We start from the raw sequence: 25,144 nt of genomic DNA on the forward strand, positions 1-25,144 counted from the left end.
TTCTAGAAAAGGGAAGCTGAGTATACGAGGATTTATGACTGGAATGAATTCCAGAGCCTGGCCCTATATCACCCAGAAAGCCAATGGCCTTTAGAACATAGGACAACACCTATAGTGTTATTAAAGCTCAGGCTTTGCCATCTGGTCCACAAGCAAAGGTCCCCCTGACGTTAAAGTGACTTTGCAATGTCACATGGAGTGAGGTGGGAGAGAATGGCAAAGCTTCTCATCCCTTAAAGTAATATGAGGCAAATTCAGCCACTTCTCCTCCAGTTCTCCTCTGTTCCTCAAAAATGTCTGGGAGAATGAATGAGGAAATGGGGGAACCTTCAAACAAGGGAAGAGGTACCTTTCTCTGTCCCACCTCAATCTTTAAAAAGCAGTACCTATACTACCAGTAATGTTTAGGAGAAAATATACCTTATTTTAACACGACAGATTTATATTTAGATGATAACAATTTTGCACCACACTGAAATTCTCCAGTAGACTTTGCAAAATAAGAATAGATTGGTCTGATTTCTCCCATGCTGCATAATTTATTCTACAATTAGTCTGTTTTGCACCACTTACTCTGTTTTTGCAAGCTTGGGAATTATCAACAGACATTTTAGAGAATCTTGAATCTCTCAGCTACCTCAGAGACTGGAAGAGGATTGGTCAAAAACCATTTTTGAAGTGCAAAATGCTTGCTTGAGAAGAAAGAAACCAGAAGATAAAGAAGGAATGGGAATTGGGAATGAAGTTATTGCTTAATTTAAGTACTGAAGTCCACAATTCCTCTTGCTTTCTCAATTTATCATATTTTGGCCGAAGGGTACTCCTCATGGTGATTCTCTGGATATGTTGGGATACATCTGTGAGACAGCTGTTTTTTGCTACAACAAGCTAACATGGTTATCCTTCTCTGGAGGAAGAGGTGGAGATTGAGTGAAAGACTCGGTTGCCATAGATTTTATTCATTCCTTTTAATGTTCTGGTTTCCTTTTTTCAAAGAAACCAAAACCATACAATCTGAGGCTTCTAGTCCAATACAGTTGGAGGTCACAGTTAAGAGACAGCTTCCTAAAATTCTTGTTGTTCTTTTTTGAATTTTTAGAATTCCTAATACTCAGATTTTGTTGCCTATGTCTACGTGAATCTATATAGCTCTTTATGTTTATTCTCTTTACTTTTATTCTTAAAGCAATACATGTAGTAGCATTGCAGTACATGCAACAACAGTAATAACAGCTAGGAGATAACAAGATCCCCATCCTTGCCATTTATTTAAGGTGAAGAGTCCTTCAAGTTGAGTTTGACTTTTGGTGTTTCTTGCCAGTTTACCACTGCCTTCTTCCACAATGTTTTTTCAACTTCTCAAGCTATCCTGCAGCCCTGGAAGATCCAGGTAGTTTTCTATCCAAGTACTAACCAGAGCCAATCCTGCTTAGCTTCCCAAAACAGCCAAGGTTGGCTAATTGCTGTTATCCATTGAAACATTATTTATTTCACCCTTTTTAAAATGCCTCATTAACTCACTAATCTTTGCAATAGTTAGGATGTTTGCCTCAAATGATATTTGGGGAATAGTGCAATCCTAAGCAAGTTTACCTAAAAGATGAGACTGCAGTCTTAACCAACTTTAGTTTATCTAGATTGCACCATTCCTGAGACACAAATAAGACACAGATAGGTAAGGATTCAGTCCCTATTTATCACAAAATTAAGAAAAGGGAGGCAATCTGGCCAAGACTGAGCTTCTGTTAGGATAAGGCATGGATGAAGAAATCCCTAAAGATGCTTTATTAATTTATAGACAGAAGATAAATAAGAGCAACCTACGGCCCCAATTCTATTTACCTTCATAGCATCGGCCAAACATACCTATTGGCAGATAGCTTTCTGACTGATGAGCCTTCAAGGGGAATCGCTTCTCTGGCATGTGATCCAAGCATGCAGGCTGGCTACCACTTTTTTCTTTGTTCCTGAAAGAAGAAAGCAATTGGCATGATGCAGTTCAACCCTATGGGGACTCCACCGTCACACCTCCACACCTGATCTATTTCCTCCAATGGTCCACTTAGCTTATTGGGTTAGAGGGAAATGCAAAGTTCCAACAGAGAGACATATTGCTTTTCAGGGGCCTGCAGCAACCTGCCGTTCAAAGCATGCACAAATTACTCTGGTGAGAGCATGGCATGTGCGGGAAGTGGAAGTTCCTCTCAAGGCAAATAAGGTCAAATGTAAAAAGAGTTCTTACAGCTTCAAAATTTAGAAAAACTAACAGCATTCTGGAAATCCCTGATCTAAAGTAAATGTTGGTCTTCCAAATGTTGGTTTTTGTCTAGACGAGTGTTTCTCAACCTTGGCAACTTGAAGATGTGTGGACTTCAACTCCCAGAATTCCCCAGGCTGGGGAATTCTGGGAGTTGAAGTCCAGACATCTTCAAGTTGCTAAGGTTGAGAAACACTGGTCTACACTGACAAAGACAAGATAAATCTGTCTTTAATATTTTATTTTTTTATCGAACCAAAATAGCATAACAGTTTTAAAAAAGCAAGCCTATTAAATTTCACTACTTTCTAAGGCTTCTGTTAGAGCTGTCTTCCCTATTCCGGTATTTATCAAATGTCACACAACATACAACAAACTAATCAACCACCTCTGAGCCTAATCTGTGTGGTGAACCCATGCTATTGGCTAGTTTCTGTGTCTCAGAATATTGGGTTAATTGAATAAAGCATTGTTAAGTTAGCTAGGGATCAGCAAGTGTTTGAATGAACCCTACTGTAGTATCACTCTCAAGCTGCAGAAGTTGGGTCAGAATTATGAGTTGGGCTGGTGAGATCAACGCCCCTTCCCAAATAGTGACCACTTGCTTATTCTCGGATTAGCCTACTTCACAGGCTTTACTAAAGAAAATGAGTAGCCACCCACAAAGACTTCCTTGAGCTCTAGAGGGAGCAAAGAATGAGAGATTAGCAATGCCAGTTGGCTAATCTGCTTGCCAGATTATTTAAGGTAACATAACCAAACAACAACAAAATACAGGAAATCTGTGGACTGGGTTTCTGGACATGTTTAAAAAGTTTAAAATGGCTACAGAAGGGAGACACTGGCTTATAAATACAGAGGTAGATTAGGAAGTGCTCACCCTTTTGCACAAATTGCATACAAATCCTCTTTCTTGACAAGGTGCTAATTTGCTTGGTCTGTGTGTGTCTGTGTGTGTGCATGTGTAAGCACTTTAATGGAGAGAAACCAAAACAGTCCCTTGTCTTTTCCTGCCACTTAAGCTAATGCAACTTTGGGATACATTTGGAAGGCACAATGCAGGGAGGAAAAGATTAAAGGGCTTCTCCCAACCATTGGCTCTTCACAGCTTTCTTCCAGCTTTCAGAAAGATGATGCCCACTGGTCCAACTGCAGATCTTCTGCAACAGGTATGAACTACTGAAGGAAAAGTGAGTGATTTTGCAAACAAATCCATAAGGCTAAATAAATGCACCCCAGCTGTTCCACAGGAAAAGGACATGCATTATAACCAACACACAATAACACCCTGTTGTGAAACAAAGTGGTAGTACCTTAAAAGATTTCCTTTGGCTAAACTGGACTCTCGGACCTGTCGATTGCACATATTAAGGCTCAGCCTTTGTGGGGTTTCTACTTGTCCTTCTGGAATGCTATCTTCTCTTGGCAGGACTGGAGAAATCCCATATTTCTCCTCCAGGCATCTCAGAGGAACAGTTCTGTTTATGGGCTGAAATATAATTGCTCCACTCTGCTTTGATATGGGCTTGCGATTTCCTACATAGCATCGCACCAGGCCAGGGATGGTGTCAAAGCCTTCGTCTTCAAAGTGAAATTGCACCCGGCAGTGAGCTTCGCTGAGCCGCAAGGTAGTTTTATTGATCTTGAAATGCTGAGAGATGTTTTTCCACTGACAAGTAAGGACAAAATTGCCAGGGCTGGAGAGAGAATCTCTAATCAAAAAGTCGCCATCTCTCTGAATGAGGCTTTCAGACACCTTTAAGAGAAAAGACATGTCTGTTGTAACAAAAGGAAATTATCCACTACTGGGCCCCTGGGCAGTTACTTTATTTTACCATTGGCTGGCATATTTTTAGTAAAGATCCACATACAACCATCTTCATGGCACAGGACTACGTTATTTGGGGGACCACCTATCTCCAATTCTAACTGCCTCTCCCATGAGATCCAACAGGGTGGGCGTGCATCGGGTTCCCTTTATGAAACAGCGTCATCCAAGGGGACCCAGGATGTGCACCTTCTCTTTTGCAATGCCTGCCCTATAGAACAGCATACCCTCCAAGATCCAGATGGCCCTGATCCTGTTGGCTTTCCATAATGCTTTAAAAAGTTGGCATTTTTTCTTCCCCGAGTTGTGTGGTAAATAGTTTGGGTTGATGAATAAGTTGGATTTAGCCTCCATTTGTGCTGTTTCATGCTGTGCTTTTGCAATCTGTATGCTTATCGCTTGTCTTTTTCATTTTTAATCCTATGTTAGCCACCCAGAGTCACACTTTGCAAGTTGGACTGCCACATAAGTTGCTTAAATAAAAAATAAATAATATTTCAATAATGGAGTGCTAATGTTCCAGAATGATTCATATTTGTTTGACAAATATTCAGCAAAAACAGCTAAGTCATATTTTTATTATTTTCTTTCTGGAGCTGATCTTACCCAGTCCCTCAGCTTTTTGGTATTATGGTCCTGCCAAACTTGAACTCATATGTTCTTTCTTTTCTGGCTTTATTTGCATTTCCTCTGCTTCATGCAGACATTCTTAGCTGTTGTGTTTGAAGCTTGTAAAAAGATTAAGACTAACTCTCACAAGACCAAATTCAGATTGCTTTATAAATATAAGTAGTTCTAAATTCCCCTGCCCAGGGAGAATCATAATTCTGTTTCTGTTACTTCTGAAATCAAGGCCAAGGTTACTTGGCTAGAATGCAAGAATTTCTTGCAGGAACAATCCCCCACTAGCAGGAATCTCCTGATTTCCTTTCCTTTCCTTTCCTTTCCTTTCCTTTCCTTTCCTTTCCTTTCCTTTCCTTTCCTTTCCTTTCCTTTCCTTTCCTTTCCTTTCCTTTCCATTCCATTCCATTCCATTCCATTCCATTCCATACAGGGCAAGTAAAGTGGACAAATTGTTGTAAGAGTCCGTTCCTTGAATAAAAGGTATGGATTGCTCTCTTTCACAGCAGTCAGCTGGGTAATACTTGGTGATATGCTATACACATGACTCTGTAGTTCTCAGAGAGCATTCCATGAGGTTCAATAACCACCTAGATCATTTTGTTTTCAACTGAGATTTCCTGTTGTGTTTTCAATCTCACTCACCTATGTATGGCGGCTATTGCCTGAGAGACTTTACCCTGCAATAAAATGGTTAATCTCTGAGGCTGCATAAGCGCTTTTAACCCTCTGACTGCTATAAAACCAGCATTAATATTCTTCTAGAATTATTCAGGGTACACATATTAATCTATAAACATGCCAATGTTAATAAAATGCAAAGCTTTGACAATGTTAAGCAACCTGGTGCCTTCCAGATAGTTTGGAAATATAATTCCTATAATTCTGGCCAGGGCTGATAGGTGGTATAGTCCATAACATTTTGAGGACAATGGGTTAGTGATGGCTGGTATAGTTTGACAGTACTTACAGTGACCTTTGATAGGTCCCCCAAGTTCCCATCGCGATGCACATCAGGGTCAAACTAGCCCTGATGTTAATTACTCAAACACAATTAACATAGTACATATATTTTAAAACTACAAATTGCAGCTACAGAAGGACAAAGGCAGCTGCCAGGCCACAGGGACTTACAGAAGTGGGTCCAAACCCTCCCTTAATCAAAACTCTCCCTGTGAAACAATCTGTGTTGCGGGCAACCTCAGTCAGTCCAACGTCTAAAGCATATTCCAGAAGACGATGCTCATCAGGACCACAGCAGGGTGAAAGCATTAAATGCTCCCTCCTTCATCCTGGGGTCCCTGGGCTACTTTAGACCACCTACAACTGCTTGTCCGAAATTTTAAAACGTAACATTAACATCACAGATTTTGCCCTGACTGCTACCAATGGACAATCTTTTATTTTGGAAGCTCCAAAAACAGTACTGGGTTGGATCTAGCTGAGTCAAAGCAGATTCACTAAATCAATGGAATTTAAACTAAGAGTAGGTTAGTAGGATTCTAGCCTGTTGTGAACTCTATTCTTTCACTGGTTTCAGTAAAGAAACCAATTCTTTCAGCGGTTTCTTTACCTGTATCTAACACACTTACTTGCAGCTATAAAATACTATTTTAATTGTCTTTCCTTTTTTATCAGACAACCTTTAATTATCAAATATTGAATGGCTGCCAGGTTCTGAATGATTCCCAGATTGATTCAGGAGTACTTATAACTGAGAAGATCTGCATTTTTATTATTAGCTCATGCTGTTTCAGTTGCCTTGGATTAAAACAGTAACAGCTCTTCTCGCTGAGGTATTGAAATGCATATACAGTAGATGTCATGATAAAAACCAGGTTGAGAACTGAGATATGGTTTATTGCTTTTAACTATCTTAACCAAATCCAAATCCTTAGGCATTTGTGTTATTATTTTCAGTCTGAATTTAGTTATTTCCGTAACCGTGTGTATAATGTACTATCAGAAAAGCAAACTGCAATCAGAATAAAATGATGCAAGTTAAATATATGTGGCCTATTTTGATATAATGCTATTCAGTATTTATTAACGTTTTCAAATAATTTGGAAGTCTTTTCTCCAGAAAAAGGTTGGCAGAGAGCAAAAAAAAAAAAGGACTCCCCCATTTATTTATTTATTACTTCAATTTATATGGCCCTCCATCTCAAATTCACAACAAATGCACAGGGGCTAGGAACTTCCTTGTTTCTTTTAAGGGAAGTGGGGATTTTCAGAATAAATTAGCATAACATATGCAAAGCCAGGCAACAAATTCTGTGCTTATGTGACAGTTTCATCAAAACTCTGAACACTCACCATCAGGGAACAGATCATTACAACCTACTCCAGGGCATGTCAAAAGAACCAGGTTTTTGTGGCTTTATGAAAGCCCAAGAGAGTCAGGGCCATGCAGGCCTCAGGAAGCACTCTGGTCCACAGGGCAGGCACAGCCACCAAGAAGGTGCATCTCCTAAACCCCACAAGATACAATGCTTTACAGCTGGGACCTGGAGCAGCCCAACTGGTCCAGATCTTACTGGTCAGGCAGAAACAACAGGAGAAAGACAGTCCCATAGGTAACCATGTCCTAAGACTTGGCTCAACCCAATTATGCTTCACTTTTCCACCAACTACAGCCTTTGTTCCACCTGCAAAAATCTTAAGAGTGATTTCTGTTGTTTTCTCCTTAAAAGCTCCCCCATGGAGTGGGTCAAGGGTTGGCAGGATTTGGCACTGCAAATAAGTAGGAAGGGACAGAAAGGAGCCTCCAGGGTTGCCTGAAAAGGAAACCAAAGGGGACACACCTGTCGTGGAATCCGCCCATGGTACCACGCGTGGCTGCGCAAATCATCACTGCTCATCTGCAGTTCTTCTTCCAGCTCCTTCTTCAGTTTTTCTGGGGAACTCTCCATCACCTGCTTCTCCTTTAAAAACTGTAAAACAGAACAAGAAGGAAGGCTTGATTATGTCAAATTAGGTCTCAAACAAGCAAAAGAAAAGAAAAACCTATCTTGCCAGAAATTTTCATTTTGCCTCACATGTCAGGAGGCCTGCAATAGCCAGCAGAAGTCACCTGCTGCATTTTGCCAGCCCCTGATCTTTAAGCAGCATTTGCTAAAACTACTGCTGGGTGAGCAACTTAGGTAATGATTACTTGCAAAGGGGTGGATCACCCATGTTCCACCTGGATGTTTTGGGATAATCATGAGTGTTCTGTTGAGTTATTTATGTCCCTTCCTGCTCAGAATACAGAAAGTAAAAGAGGAAATGCATTTAGGGGAAAGGGCTGTGCTAATGCAGAAAGTCCAAGTTCAAACTTGTTGACGTAGGGAGGGTGCATTTAAGCTGAGTTCAACATACACATTTTGGTTATGGAATTAATTCATTTTGCAGCTTTGCAGAACCCATCCTAAACCAATAAGCTGGGTTCCCACATTAGACTCAGCCTTCCCAAACACCCCAAGGGGTAACCAAGCATCACATATTATGCAAATGCACCTGTCAAGTCTTAGGTGACCTGGTCAAGCTTGTGTGAACGCAACAGCAAAGGCTGGTCTAAGGAGGAGGGAAGTGGTGGTGGGGGCACCATATATGCTTTGTTAAGTGCAAAGTCTCAGTATTTCTCTGGCCTAGCCAGTATTGTTAAGTTCACTGCACTGGTTATGTGGTTACAGTACTGGACTAGGAGAGAGGAGACCAAAATTCAAATCTGACGAGTGATTATGGGACAATCACTTTCTCTCAGCCCAACCTACCTTACTGGGTTCTTGGGGAGGGGGAGAATGGGAGGAAAGAGTGGTAGGTGCATTGTCCGGTGCTCTACAAGGCTATCTCGTAGTATGAAATGAACTGTCAAAGGCCATTCACTGGGCTCACAGACAAGCCAACAGAGCAAGGATGGGCAAAACAGTGCATGCAACACCCCTAGAGGATGCTTTCAAAATCTCCAAATTAAATGTTATTTTCAAAAATTAAAAGGTAACCAACGTTTCACAAAGTTACTCAATCCTACAAGATTGTAGTGTTCCCACATTAGACCATGCATGATTTTAGACAAGGGTATATGCAATTTCCACGTAAAACTGTGTGGGTACCTGGAATAGGGGAAATGGCTGAAACCTCCCAAGATTTGGTGACCTTGTACGATTCTGGCCATTTAAATAAATAAATTGGTGGTACTAAAAAGTGTTAAAAACGCCGTTCTAAGGGTAGAATTAGGTATAGTTTCATTGGATGCCAGAGCATGGTTTCTCCTTCTTACCTTCTGGCTAAAGTTACTTCTGTTTCCTATAGGTTTAGCCTCATTAGTATTTAGGGATCATTTCAAATCATTGTGGCAAAAACAAGCCTTAGATAGAATTCAATTGCTGGGCTTCTTTATGGGAAGTCTGTGCTTATTAGGATTTGATAATGCGAGAACCGCCCTTAAACAATGTATCTGGGATATAGATCTACAAACAAATTTAAGTAAGGTGCTACACCCCAATATTTGTCATTTTCTACCACAAGGGTTTGTTCCAGCTTCTTATTTATCATCTATTACAATTTTGAAATTTCGTAAAGCTTTCACCTTAGCCAGACTGGACGCAATGCTCTCAGCAGTCCTTTTTGGATGTTTTAAGGGCATTCCTATGTACCTCCGATTATGTCCACGTGGAGATGGCTCAATAGAAACACTAAGTTCCCCATATAAGGACTGTAGACAGATATATACAGTATATATCCAATACTGAAGAGATTTCCTGGTAGGGAGTATGATTTCTATTTAATGTTACTCCTTTTGGACAAGGACCCAAAAATATCCTCCCAAGTTGCCCAGTTTTATGCCACCATCTGCACAATAAGCTCCACTATTATTTAGATTTAAAACATAATTTTTAATTTTAATTCATAACATAGTATTTTACTTTGATATATTTTAGCATTTTTATTTTAATTTTTAGATTAAATACTATTGTTTGTTTTATACATATACATAAATGTAAGATGGTTACTATTGTATATTTTGATTGTATCTGGCCTTAGGGCTGTAATAAACCTGTGTGTGTGTGTAAATAAATAAATAGAAATATATATTTGAGAGGTTGGAAAGCCCAAAATGGGAATCAAACCATGCCATACACAATTAATTCATCCTTTTTTTTGCAAACCAAAACGTTTGTCAAGCTCAGTAATTGTTTTAAAATGGATGGCAACCGGAAGTGATAGCACCTGATCAGAAAAAGGTGTGTGTGTGTGTGTGTGTGTGTGTGTGTGTGTGTGTGATGTTGGATACATCAATTAAGCCCTTGGTCATTCCATGAGATCTGTAATCAATGCATTTGAAACTCTGTGTTCAAGTAGGACTTGAACATCAGCTTCTGGGCTAGCAATAAAAGAACTGTGCACAGTAGAGCACAATTGCTTTATCACTTCACTACTTTTTATCTCTATTTCCAGCACATCAGTACAGTAACTGTGTTACATAATCCTATTTTGCTTCCATATGTCTGTCTGAAGGGACTCTCACTGACATATTCTCAGAAGCTCTCTTGACCTCATGTCCATAATCTCTTAGCAGAAAGATTCTTATTCTTATATCTTTTTTTAAGGATAAGCTACAGCCTATTGCAGAAACACTCGCTAGCAGCAAGGCTGACCTAATCTATCCACCCCAGGTAAAATGACTTTTGATGAAGCAGCAGCAGATGATCAGTGCAGCATGAAATTCCTGGCTACAGTGGGAGCAACCCCATCTTTGCTAATATCCCAGCGTCCTTTGCTACTGAGTTGTGGATTTCTTAAAACTGTAGAAAAATAAAATTAATAATCCAGTAATAACTAAGCTTCCCCACATCCTCTTTCTGTCCTGTTTTACCTCTCTGTGCATCCATATAGGTGGAGATGAACAATAAAAGGAGTGCAAGAGAAATGAAGTGCTAGAGGCCATCTTCCTACAGGTAACCAAAAGGGAGGATGTAAATTAATCCTATCTTTCCTCTTTCAACAATACCATTGACCAGGAGAGGGTGGTTTAAACTTCAAATAATCCTGAAGTGGTTTGATATTAAAGCAGAATAGGTAGTGACAGGGATTTCATAATTACACTAGATGCTAATCCCATCCTTGACACAGTTGTGAGAACCCAGATAATTAGGTTGAATTAAACCAGGGCTGCAATCTGTATTCTCCAGATGATTTGACTGAAAGTTCCATGAGCATTGCCCCAGTGGTATGGGAATTGTAGTCCAAAGTTTCTGGAGGACTCCAAGCTCCTCCATTAAACCATCTATGAATTAAATTAATCCTGTTTTAATTTAATCCCTCTTCTTTAATTTAGTTAAATTGCTTTCTTAGATAACTCACAGGTATTGCAATGGCATTTTAATTAAACCCAGATGTCTCTCCTGCAATTGCAGATTTTGCCTATGATTTTACTCCTTTCAGGACATCTATTTATTCTATTCATGTTATTTGCGTTTTGAAACTGCCTGAGAACACTGAAAGAGCAGCATGTTTTTCATAAAATCTCCAAAGCATTATAAATTGCTGAATCCCAGGAATCATGAAAAAAATCTTCAAAACAAAAAGGTATCTGAAGCCACTGCTGCACTGTGGTTGAAATGGAATTCTGCATTTTTAGGAAGGCAATACATATCTGAAACGGAAACAGGTTTTTCACTCCTGAGTTAAGGAATGTCTTGCCAGGAGTGGATCATCTATAACCCGTAGACAGTATGTATTCTCCCAACCCCTTTTTCCCACCAAGGAGTCATCAGTTTCCCATTAGAAAGTAGAAAAGACCTGTTTAACCTTTCAGATAGGCTTATTATATCCCCAAAAGTAAAAGCATCCCCTCCACAAATCTCCAGAAAATCCTAAAATCCATCATTCCTGCAAGGTCACTATGTCATTGCCTCATCCACTGAAGCTCTTGGCTACAAAAAAACCCAAAACACCAAAAAACTTTCCCAAAGGAGTACTTTCCAACCACTGAGAAGTTGCCCACCACTATAGTAAGGTTGAATTCTGATGTGAACAGGAAACACTGGTTCGGGAAGCCATGTATCAATATTGAATGTTGAGAGTGCTGGTACTCTGAACCGCATCCATGTCCCAGAAACAAAGTTCCTTTTCCCTGCTGAAGGTCTTTGCCCAGCTGGAAATACAGTCTACGATGGCCCAGCTCTCATCAAGATGTCCCCAACCGTCCACTCTCCTATCTGCAGCTAATGCTCACATCTATGAAAAAAGTGGAGAAACTGAGGACACCTGGAATCTGGGGGCCTCCTCATCATCATCATCTCATCGATCCCATAAGCTTTAAAATATTTTGACTCTCCAGAAAAGAGTATAAAACACAAGAAGTTCTACTGTTCAGCCTCTGTTGATTGAAACTATCAATGAAAAAGCCAACAAAAAAACCCTACGTTCTCAAGCATTTGTAGCAGCCTGCTGGTTTCTAAATAAATCTCTGCTTACAACTCCTGAGAAAGAAGCAGAACTAAGTGGCATTAAGTTGGAAACACCATGAATGTACACAGCAAGTTACCATGCAACAATAACCACCGAAACATTTTTTCCCATGACTGCAGGCTTTTTTTTTTTTTAGTAACTTGGATGAATTCCCAGGCTTCTAGTGATGTGAATGAATCTTTATAGTACTTGAAAGACTAAAGGACAAAAGTTCTTATTCTCTAATCTAGCCTTTCTGTGAATAGTCTGAAATCCTGGGAGCTTCTACTTTCCTGGATTCTTCTTATACTATACAGTACTTGGATGCGTGTCATTTTTAATGAACTTCCAACAACTGTCTTTTTTTATGTAGTTAAACTATTGAGAATTAGCATTTAACAAACTGGTTTTTTATTCAAGCATCCCTTAACGTAGGATCAAATGTTATCATTAATTTTAATAAACTTATTTTGATCCTGAAACTAGGAGGAAGAGATAGGAGGAGCAACTGAGCTTAGGGGTATCTGGGCTGCATGTGGCCCACCAAGTCATTTTCTGTGGAGTGTAAATGTTGCATAGTGGCACGGACACCCAGGCTGGGCCACAGGAAGCACTCTAGGAAGAATAATGGCCTGACAGCCTCAATTCAACCAGCCTGGAGGGCGTTCCAGGGACTCTTCCAGACAGGGACAGCAGAGAGGTGAGACTTGACCAGGGAGACGGCCAGGAGGCTGAGGCAGGGCAAGGAGGAGGACTGGGTTTAGCCACCTTTCCACAAAGGTCTGGCCTTACTGAGCAAGATGTGGAAAAGATAGTGAAGAAGTAAGCAAGGTCTTTCTGCTAGGCAAAAGGAAAGGAAAGGAAAGGAAAGGAAAGGAAAGGAAAGGAAAGGAAAGGAAAGGAAAGGAAAGGAAAGGAAAGGAAAGGAAAGGAAAGGAAAGGAAAGGAAAGGAAAGGAAAGGAAAGATCCATCTGCTCCACAAGGAGAGAGAAGAACAAAAGCAGGTCAGCCACACTAAGTAGAGCAGACCAGGAAATCCACTGCACAGGAAAACTAACTGATCATAACATAACATAACATAACATAACATAACATAACATAACATAACATAACATAACATAACATAACATAACATAACATAAAACAGAATCTTATAAGTCTGATTGCGCTGTGCCTCCTCCATCTTCAGTTAATTAGGAGGTTTCTGCCTGAGCCACTTCCAAATGTCATCTCATTCCTCTGGATTTAGAAAACGTTTCATCCCCTTTTACTTAGGTAATAATTCTTGCGTATTTCCATCACGGTCATCTTCCATACAATCTACACTGGATTTGAGCAGGTTTCCTAACTGATTTAATTTCATCCTAGATATGATCTTTGAATGCGCCATCAGAAGACTTTGAAGGACCAGATTGGGAACAGATCCTCCTGGAGAAAATCTAACTATGGGATTGACACCAACCTGATGACACATAATTATCAAAGTAGCCTGTGAAATGGCTGTTGAACAGCTGTTTTGCAATTAATTTTGTTTTGCAATAAGGCTTTTAAAATTATTAGTTATTATTTTATATAATATTTAATGGCAACAACATTTTCTTCACTTTTCACTCACTACAGACTTTTGTTATTTTGAAATGGCTTCAGGGCTGGGTTGTTTGGGCTAATGAACTACAGGTATCCTCGCTTAATGACCACAATTGGAACCAGCAACTCCATTGCTAAGTGATGCGGTTGGTTGTTAAGCAAGACATCATGTGACCATAACTTGTGATTTCACTGCTGGCTTCTCCATTGACTCTGCTTGTTGGCAGCCAGTTGTGAAGCCTTCAAATGGCAATCACATGACCATGGGACACTGTGATGGTTGTAAATGCCCACCGGTTGCAAAGCACCCAAATCTTGATCAAGTGACCACAGGGACGCTGCGATGGTTGTAAGTGCAAGGACAGGTTATAAAGTTACTTTTTCAGCACTGTTGTAACTTCAAACAGTCGCTAAACAGGGCAGTTGTTAAGTGAGGACTACTTGTAGTCCTCATGTAGCAAAAGACCTCACAATGATTTGAGTTTCAGACCTCTGGTTTATGAGTGAGAAAAGGCAATTAAACAGCTGTTCTCTCTCTCTCTCTTTCTCTCTCTCTCTCTCTCACACACACACACACACACACACATATACACACACACACACCTCTTTCCATTTCTGTTCTGCACTTTCCCACATTTCAAAAGGACAGATATGTTTTGCCTCAAGTTAAATCATACGGCAGATGACTTCCAGACAACCAACTTTTCCATCACCCAAACTGTCTGATTCAAAATGAAAATGAAATAGGACTTGAGTAGGCTGCTTATTCATGGACACCATAATGCTACTGAAATCAGGCCATGTTTACTTCTTTGTGACTTGATGGTGCTTCACTAAGAGCCAGTCAGAGCTTGTCTATCCTGGTCAGCTAGCCTGTAAGAAGGGTATCATCCACCACTTCAATTCTGCACCAAAACAAAAAACCATTACCTCCATTTTTTTAAAAAAGGCATTTTAGATGGTCATTAAGGTGCCAAGCTACCAACCACCCTATTCTGTCTATTCAGGCCCCATGGTCCCTTTACTCAGTCCTGGTTGCTTGGTGCCATGTGATGATACCAGGAGTTGGAAGGCATGACAAGCCATGTGTTCTCTACAATCTCTAGCAAGACTGCCCAGTGCAATTCTGCAACACTACACACTGCCTAAGAACAGATTTTCCCCATCTGCAACCAACTCCACAATTGCCAGAGCAAAGAGCCGAGACAAAATGGCAAGATCCCAGGGAAGGTGGGATCAATTCACTTTAATGTTGCAACTGCGTCCCATTCTGGATTTTGCTGAGTGGGTCAATAATCCTTTGCAGACCTGAAACACGAAGAAATTTGAGCCCAGGCTGGTCCCTTGGGGACCAATCTCTGTCATTTGCAGGGAATTGTAGTCATGATGACCCAATAGAATGAAGAACATTAAACGATTCATTTCAAATGCTTCAGCAAACTGGGTTATCTGAAATGTGTTCTGTATGTGTGTGTGTGTGTGTGTGTGTGTGTGTGTGTTTTACTGTTCTTTCAGAAGAGGATTGACACTATGCTTAGAAAACAAATGAGACAAATTTCTTATCCACCTTGGGGTAAATAGGATGGGAGGCTGGATATTACATTTATATTCCTCTTTGTTTTAATTCTCTTTCCTTCCTCCAATATTATTGAGTTTTTCTTAGTTTCCCTAATAGGTACAGTATGTTTTATGCCATCTGTTCCTTAACATTATAGACAGCGATGTTACTTTAAAACAATTTTCTACCTATTTGTAAAATGACCTTATAAACTCTGACTTCTAAATAACACAGATGCCTCTAAAATAACATTATTGTTATTTATGTTTTAAATATATTTTAAAACAGCAGCATCAGTAGGATTAAGTCTGCCTCTCTCTCCTCATTACAAGGATTTAGTGGCTATCTGAGCTTCCTGTTCACAAAATACTATTTGCTCAAAACATTCCTAACAAATGTCAGTGTGCCTTCCCACTTTCTCTAATAAAATGGAAAGATGAAACTGTGATGAGATTTTGAGTAGAGGGTACGACTTCAGCTCTTTGCCAAAATACATTTAAATTAACCTCAGAAACTCAAATCAAAAACTTTTTGTTTATACAAGAAAACTGTCAGTGGACAGTTTGGTGGCCTTTGGTCAAGACTGAACAAGATCATGGACAGTAGTAGGAACCCCCGTCAGCAAGCTCTTAGGCAAAACTTTTGTCCTGGATATCATCAGTCAGGGAAGATCCTCAATTCTATATTTAGCTGCCAGTGCCAATCCAGCAGGATGGAGCCAGGCATGCATTGAACATAACTGGGCCTTGTTGGGTAGAAAAATTAAATTTGATTTTTCCTCTCATGAGAAACTGACACTTTGAACTAATTCTTATTTTAAAAAGGCTGGAAAACATGGGTTCCATGTTCTGGAAAACATGGGTTCATAATGGAGTAATTACCCTCAATCAATGATTAAATGATATTTTTAAAACCTTTGAGATTCTGCAAAAGGAGTATAACTTATCAAAAAAAGGATGAATGGTAATAGTGTTCAGTTAAGATACTTCAGATACTTGATACCTGCACTGTTTGGCCCTGATGCCTCTTTGGCCTCTCAAATACCAGAGATGTTAAGTTTGTTAGAGAAAACCTTTACTGAAACTAAACTGACCATTTATTAAAAATTGTCCAAAAAATCTAAATGATTTCAAAAATTGGACAATAACAAGGAATTTGGACAAGAAAATTTTAATAACTATATTACCCAATCAGCAGCTCTAGATTTTAAAGAATGTTAGGTATTTTTCTTATGACTTGAATACTCAATTAGTATAGCAAAAAATTCTCTTTATGGACCTGTCAAGGATTTTTTTAAAAATGTGGGCCCTCAACAGTTCTGTGCTGGAGATGTAATAAATCTGAAGGAACTTTTATACATATGTTTTGGGCATGTCCTAACCAATTTATTACTGGTTAGATTAAATTGCTACGCTGAACCAAGTTCTTCAAAGGCAGTTAAGAGTTAAAGATTTAACGGTTTGCTAAATTATGCCTCCCAAATTTGGAATCTTTCAATCTATGAAGAACTTTGAATATATTGTGCTTGGACTGTAACTAAAAAAAAATAAAAAATCTGATGATGTAGACATGGAAGAATGTCTGTATTCCAGACTAAATGCTAGCTTATTAAGAGCTGTCAACTCTCACACTTAGTTATGTTAGTATTATTCTCAGTCCAATCATTAAAAAAAAAAAAAAGTAGTTACAAGATAAGCCTGAAGCAATTACTAGTGTGAGGAAGGCATCAAGTGTGCAGAGATACTCTAATTTAGCTTCGGATTGTATACTATTGTATACAATAATATAAGTTCTAGGTTCATTGTTACAAAATTGAATCACAATGTGGAAAAATAGAAGGAAATTATTTAATTTCAGTAGAGTGATATCTATCTCCATCTTTTATGCACTTTTCTATATATCTTTAAAATATAATTTAGGTATAGATTATAATTTAAGTATTTAGGGTTTTGCTTTCTTATCTTGACATCCTAGTTTAGTTTAAGATTTTCTTTTTCATTTTCAAGTTTCTTTGGTTATTTTTTCTCTTTGTTCTTTGCTTTTGTTTTTAGGTAGTTTATTATAGGTTTTTATTTTATTTCTCTTCAGAATAGAGAAACTTTCTTTTTTAAAATATATAGGTCTTTTATTCAGTAGTAATATAGTCACATCGTTACACTGATATTTAGTTTATATATAATGTCACAAATAATAGTGTTTTGAAAAAGAAATGTTAACTGTAATGTTTTTTTTAAGTTTAAATAAAATTAAATTAATGGACTAGATAGGAAACATTGGAGAGTCCATCAACAGCAGAAAGGGCAGTATTGGAATTGGCAAAGATAACCATGGGTGGAAACTTGAAGCTGCTAGAGCTGGAATCAAGTAGGCAACCTTTTTCCCTTTCTCTTTTAGCACTGGTTGGAATCAGGCAGAGGAGGCCCTGAGAAGGCTCTGAAAAATTAGTAGGCATTAATGACGCAACAGAAATCTGAGGACCCTCTGCGAGCAGTGGAAAATTCAGTCAAGTTCTCAAAGAGACAAAGGGAGCTGTCAGACAGCTTTTGGGTCATGATAGAAGCTTGGAGGAAGACAAGGGGGTACAGCAGCTTGATCCCAAAGAGAAGCTGCAAATGAGAAGAACAATTGCACTAAGCCTATTTGTAAAGTCCAAAAGTGTTTAATAGACATCTGCTGTATGACCCTTACAAAATCAAAAAAGAAAAAGGTTATACCCATTTGACACTAGTACTTTATGCAGTGACCACAGGGAGGGTTGAAGGCCAAGGCTGGATGGAGTGAGACAACAGGGAATCCTGGTGAACGGCCCTAAGGAGTTTTGAAAAAGTGTTAAGAGAAATGAATGAAAATAAGATACCAATAAACCCAACTTTAAAAATTGGGGAAAAGATGGTGATATGGCAAAATTGGATGGAAGTGGGGATATTGACTTTGGACCAACAGATAGATGATGAAGATGAATTTTTAATGTACTGTGTCTTAAGAGAGAAATGTCATCTATCAGATGTAACCCAATGGCAATATTTACAGTTACAACATTTGTTAGCAACATTCTGCATTTTCAGCTTCTGAGAGACCTGAGATATTAGAACAACTTGTTAAATCCTTTAAAACTAAAAAACCTACTATTAGTTTGACTATTTGTTATCAATACATCAATTTGATATGCAGTTGTTAAGGGATGAGTGGAATAATTAGGGGTTCCTGTAATGCCTAGACAATGGGAGAGTATCTTAACTTCTATAGCAAGAGCGTCAGTGGACCTTAAGCTACGACTTATACAACAAAAAATAATATTTAGAATTTATTGGACTCTATGTCTGTATAGAAAAGGATTGTCAAAAACAGCATTTTGTTGGAGATGTAATAAGGACAATGCTTCTTTAAAGCATATGTTTTCACAATGTCCTATGCTTACTAAGTTCTGAGAGAAAGTAGACGACTATATAAATGTGATTGTGCAACAAAAGCTAAAATTTTCAGAGGATAATATTCTTTTGAACTATATACCTAGTACATAGAATTTGACATCTGGACAGTGTATATGGATTCTCCTTACTATGGCCAAAGCACTGATATTGCAGCATTGGAAAGATAAAACCCATTTATTCAATGGATTGAAGACATGATTGCACTTGCCACTTATGAGCGGATTGCCCACAGACATAGACTTTGCATAGACAAGTATAATGAAATATGGGACTCTTTATACAAAATACAGTAGGTTAAAAAAACATGATAGTCATATACAGTAATACCTCGGTTCACAAACGCTTCTGTTCGCGAACAATTCGGTTTGCGAACAGCAGTGTTTGCAAAATTTTGCTTCCGTTCGCAAACTCCGCATCGGGTGACGAACACGACCCGTGGCCATCTTCCCTGCTCTGACACATGGTCGTGGCTTCCTCTAGGCGAGATCGCGGTTGCAGACACTCGCTGTGAAGCTTTTTGGTGTTACCTCAAGCAAGGTTAGTGTTCTCTCTCTTCATACTGTACTGTACTGTACTTTGTTTCATATTTTTGTGGTTAAAAAAAAATATGTATGGTTCAGAACAGATTAACCTTATTTACATTGAACCTTATGGGGAAATTTGATTCGGTTCGCAACCAATTCGGTTCACGACCAGAATTGTGGAACAAATTAAGTTCGTGAACCGAGGTACCACTGTATATGTACTTGAATAATATTTGTATTAGATAAGCATATATAGAATTGAAATTGTTTGTGGTTATAATAGGAAGTCAGTATAGAAAGGCCTGGCATATGAAGTGAGGAAGGATCCTCCAGTAAATTGTCACTTGCTTTCCCTGTGCACATAATGTCAAAGCCTTCCTTTGGTCCCACGTCTGGCTATAGTTCAAGGTTCCATATTCCAACTTGGCTGGTTTAGTCTCATTTATCAATGGTGAAAATACATCTGCGAGGGAGGGACACACATGTGAAGTTACTCAGAACAGGTTACCTGTTCAAAACATCTAATTATTTTCTCATTCCCAAATCTTTGCTTTCATGATTAAATGCTTAGAGCAGCCCTACTGTCATATTTGTGGAAATGACTGCATTCACTGAGGATCATAAATCCAGGTAATTTATTACTGTTTGCAACAAAACTATAAACCTACTTCAGATGTCATCTCATTAGGTTCCCAAGCAGAACTAATTACTCTTCTGCAAGAGTTATGATTAAGACCAAGCACATCTTTATGCGCATTTTCAAACTAAAATTGCATCTAATAAATGACAGTATATTTTGACTGGGGCTCAGATTTTGTGCCTCTGGAAAACAGACTGGAGCAATTCCACAGTACTTGGGATGATTAGCAAGACACGCTCTCTTTCTTCCCCTGGTTGCTGCTGGCAATCCCATAAATTCTTACCAAAGATTGATGACTCACCCTATAATCAGCAAGCTCTTCTAATTTCATTCTGTTCATCATAGCTCACAACTCTCTTTTAGTTGTCTTAATTTTACAGATGCTAATATATTAGTCCTGATTGGAGTCACGACCTGGGCCCACAATCTTTCAGGCATATATTCCAATTTTGGATAGCCAAAGTTAGTTGCTGTCCCATTCTATATTCAGAGAAGTTTAAAATATAATTTCCATGACTTTTATTAAACAGGAAGGAACAGAGACCTTGAAACCATTGCAGTGAATATACCAAGCCTATTTTAAACAGTTGGAAACCTTCTAAATAAAAACTTACATCTGAACAAGGCCAGCTGGGTTTCTTTATAAAATGCTGCCCCTTCTCCTGTTCCCTTAGATAACATGTAGACTGAACCAATGGAAAGTTACTATGACAACACACAGCATCATTTTAAGTATTATAGACTCGCAGCAAGATAAACAGCACAGTCAAGAACTGTATTTTTAATTCCGCTTTGATAGCCCCAAAATTCACATGGATGTTTTGATTCTAGTCAAATTCAAATAACAGCATTTACACTCTTAATCCCAGTCTAAACACCCTTTATTAAACTGCTGTCTCTGCATTAGGAGCAACCTTTCCAATTATTCTGACATTGTTTCTCAGATAATTTCTGGGCTTCTCTATGAGGGTTTGCAGAAACCTTTCCCACCCTGCACTTTCTCCCTGTGTTAGACTCAAAGACAATTTGGTTGGGAATTCTGAGAACTGTAACCCCAGCATGTGTGGAAGACCCTGGATTGTGGAAGATGGTTTACATCCACTTGACAGGGAGCATCTTACAAGCTTTTTCAAGTGGTGCAATTAGACAATTTTAGATCGCTAAATTAGGTCTTATGGGACTGGAACATTCCCTTTATGCCTATTAAGTACTACTTCAGTTATGAAGCATGAAACATTTTTCCGGTCTTCCTTTTTTCCTTGCTAATGCTGATTAAAAACAATACAGCTTGTACAAATTTCATTTTTTATCACCATCATGACTACATGAATAAAATGGAATTTGCTTCTGCTGCTTAATTGCTAACTACACTTAAGGGGCATTGAGTACAAAATGGATAAAATTACCCTCTATAACTGCATATATTCATGATCAAGTATCTCTGACTGTAAAATGTCTTTTAAAAGAAGACGCTGCTGTTAGCAGAGTCATTTCCAAAGGCTTGGCATACTCAGGCCAGCCCAGATCCTTTTACCTGTTATTGCCACAACCTGTCACTGACTGTATGGTTGCAGAACAGCATGACTCAGGATGTCAGCCCTAAGGGCCAGCCTTAGTTGCTTTGGTGGTTACTAGTTATGACTGTTACATCTTTTTCAACTACCAGAAGCAAGACAGTCAGGGCACATTAATGGGAAACACAGGCAAAAACATGTTATTGTGTTCCTGTCCTGCATATGGACTTCCCCAGAGCATCTGAGTACAGTTCTAGGAACAGAACATTGACAGACTGTTGGTCAGATCCAGTACAATGACAGGGTTGTATCTGAAGCAGATGACAATTAAAGCTTCACATTCAGAAAATGACTTTATATTCTTATTAATAAAGTGCTCTTGGATTTGTTACCGAAAGATTTCGCAGAGCAATAACAAGTTTTTTGTTTAGACCATCTTCTTTTAAATATATTTGTTGATCTTTAAGATAGAAACTCAACAGAAAGTACCTTAAAAAATTAAAGCAAAGTTCTGATGATGATGATGATGATGATGATGATGATGATGATGATTTTAATCATTGTATACATATCATCTTCAATAACCCCTAAAGAAGAATAGATATTTCAAACAATCTGATAACTGATCTGTAAATAAACCCTCTCACTCTGTTTCTTCAGCTTTTCCTTTTCTTTGCAACTCCAGCTCAGAAGGCAACCTAAGTATCAAATAGAGATGCTTGAGAAACTCAGTCTTTGTGAAATTCTCCATGTTTGACTTGATCTGCAGCTCCTTGAGTAAACATATGCAAAAAAACATTTTCCAAATATTTTGAAGTAGTTTTTAGTTTAAAACCTATAGCAAAATATATGTAAAAGTATGTTTTCAAGTGCAAAGTATTTTTAAAAAGCAGGTCTTTGGAAATATATCCAAAAATCATAAGTCATTTCTTGCATATTATAAGAATGTTGACTTCTACTTATCTCTAGATATTCTAAAGTAATGGTTTCATCACTACTAACACATTTTGTTTAACATTATAGATCACCTACCTTGACCCCAACAATGGAGTTATGATGATAAAAGCAGCAGAGAGATGCCATGAATGTCTGAAAAGCACTGCAGTCCTTAGGCATTTTTTTTTTCCTTTTGTCGCATGGACCAAAACCTCCCATGGAGAACAAAATGGATGGTCCCTCCCAGCTACATCCAAGAGCTCTTACTAAGCTCTTGTGCTGAGTTGCTGTCCACTGGGGCTTCTACACTCCCCACTTCATCCTTTCATTCCAGGCTGAAAGCTGATCCTGTCATCTGTGCACGTCCCGCTTCCATCAGGCATGGGATCAGTGACATCAGGGGACTATTCAGCCTGCCAATGAAACTCTAAACTCTTGGAAAACATTGCTTTCTCTCTTTTTTTTCTATTTTGGAGTCTCCCAGATTATGACATAAATCATTCAACAAAAAACAGCACCTTCTCCTTAGCAGCAGAATCTTTGGTCCCAGGAAGGTTTTCCTAGTCCAGCTGTTCCTCTGCAGATACACACCTAAATGTCCATGATTAGATCAGTAATACTGCTAGGTACACAAGCGATAAGGGGAAGGAACAGTCATCTGGGGGTTGCATGTCTCTGTTACTCTTCATAATCGAACAGGTTACTAAATCCTGCAAGCAGGTAACCAAGGGGGCGAGGGAAACACAATACTGTTTGTTTTAAATTAGAAAGCTGCTCACAAACCTCCCTGTAACAATAACAGAGAGAAGCAGTAATATCACAGAGGGCCCCTTTAGCGTCATTGTAATAGATGCAGCCTTCTGCTCTTTTAATTAGAAGATCAGCCACTGATTTTCCAGGCCCAACTAGTGCAGTCTTCTGGAAAGCAACACTTATAGATGCTTGCACTGCAACTTGTGGTCTTGACTCTACTACCCAAAAAATCTACAGGCTTTTTGCCCTGTGTTTTGAGGGTTGCAGGGTTCAGACATTGAAGGGAAAATATGTCCCTTTGAAATCCAAGATTAACATGAACTTCGTGATTGTCCAAGAAACAACTGTCAAGTTGGGCATGTCCACTGCAGTTGCTTGTAGAGAAAAGTTCTAAACAAAGCTACAACAGGAGTTTGTTTTCAACCTCTTCCTTTCATAATAGGCTGTCCTTTAATAACAAGATGTCCTTCACGCTGGCTGCAGTATGCCAAAAGCAGAGAACGGAAATCCTGTAGAAAGGGATTTGCGGAGCAAATGGCTCTAGAACAGAACAACAACCAGCACCAGAGTTAAGGGTGTGCCTGCCAATCTCAAAGAAAACTCCTTTCAAATCTGTAATATAATCAGATTTTAGTTCAACATAACCCATCCCCTAACCCTAACGTCACACTGCCTAATAATTTACCTTTAATTAAGGCCAGTGTTGAAGAAATACTACTAGGAAAATCTTTAGATTTAGGACATGACATCTGTATTGCAAAGCTACCTTTGCCATGACAAAAAAGAAAGAAATTTAGATTTTTCTGCTTACAAGTCACTGCAAGCTTGAATGCTCTCTTATATCAAGTCTTTGCCAATAGAAAGCTAGCAGTCACAAACAGTTCCATCATAGTTATTTTCACTGCTTAGGCACACATTTTCTTGGACTTTCTTTTTCCTCAAGGCTGAAGCATGTATTTTTAATGTGAAAGTTCCATAATACGGACAATGATTAAAAAGCATTTTTTATTCACTATTATAGTTACCGGAATTTTTGACCACAAGATATTTATTATGAGATAATCACTTAAATAGCCTTCACAATGTGGCCAGCCATTTATAGTCATGAGAACATCATCCCATGGTTAATTTTAGATAGAGTTAGAAATCTCTTGTGAAATAAATGAATTATAACTTGTCCATGAAGCTGCTTGACAGAAATATGTTTATATGAATAGCTCCTTTCTTAATAGCCTTGTCCTATAGTTTTTGCCAGACTATAAAAGTTTCTGCTCTCTCTGCTATTCCGATGGAGAAGTGTACCTCTAATACAAAACTTGAAAATGGAGCCACAATATGCAAGAGTTATTTGGCTTAATTACTATTTTAGTTGGGTAAAAGTTTATAATAATGCAATTGTTTATTTTGTTAGCTGCCTTGGGTATTTTCAAAATGAAAATATGAGTTATAAAAGTAACAAACCAGTAACCCAAACTTTCTAGTTCCACAGACAGACATTTGGGAAGGAACATTGAGATATGGATGGCGCCCTCTCTCCTGGGGTTCCACAAAGCCCTTAAACCTGGGTTTGGTCCCAGCCCTGGGGTTAATGTGTTGAGAGAAGGTTGTCATGCTTGGTTTTAAAGGTTGTTTGTAGTCCGGGCTGTCTTGTTTCATTTTGTTTATGTATTTTAATTGTTTTAATTATTATAGTTTGTAAGCCACCCAGAGTCCACTGGAGTGGACAGCTATATTTAATTAAATAAATAATAACAACAACATTATTCTTTAACGGCAATGTCACATTACAGCAATTGTTTAATTTCACTTATCCTTATAATAAACTGTAGTCTATATGGCCCCAATGATGTTGCCCTTTGAGAAAGCCATAAAGACCTAGCTTATTTAATAGGGCATGAGACAGGGCAATTTGTGGCCTCACCAGTGGCTGTGTTTGTGTTGCTATTTTTCAATATGGGATGATTATGATTTGCTTAATGCTGGTTATGTTTAGCCTGTTTTAAATTATCATTTGATCTTTGTACCCCACCTAAAGTTGCTTTGGTGATTAAGGCAGTTAA

At 38.7% G+C, this 25,144-nt stretch overlaps 1 protein-coding gene across 7 annotated transcripts in view; it reads right to left on the reverse strand.

Moving 5' to 3' along the window:
• Window positions 1-25,144, reverse strand: part of BCAR3 (BCAR3 adaptor protein, NSP family member) — a 102,456-nt gene that overhangs the window by 19,897 nt on the left and 57,415 nt on the right. For 6 of the 7 annotated variants that reach the window (XM_025163125.2, XM_025163127.2, XM_025163126.2 and 3 more), the window contains 3 exons: window positions 7,511-7,639; window positions 3,571-4,013; window positions 1,867-1,967 (listed from right to left, as the gene is read on the reverse strand). In XM_025163125.2, the coding sequence (XP_025018893.1) occupies window positions 1,867-1,967; window positions 3,571-4,013; window positions 7,511-7,639 (673 nt within the window). Of the gene's footprint in view, window positions 1-1,866; window positions 1,968-3,570; window positions 4,014-7,510; window positions 7,640-22,427; window positions 22,556-25,144 lie in introns of those variants that run through there. The other variant, XM_007422844.3, reaches the window with a different exon arrangement.

The sequence above is a fragment of the Python bivittatus genome, unplaced genomic scaffold (genome assembly GCF_059951505.1).
Source record: "Python bivittatus isolate LINGU-HERP-01145 unplaced genomic scaffold, Pbiv_v1 ctg000700_np1212, whole genome shotgun sequence".
NCBI lineage: Eukaryota > Metazoa > Chordata > Lepidosauria > Squamata > Pythonidae > Python > Python bivittatus.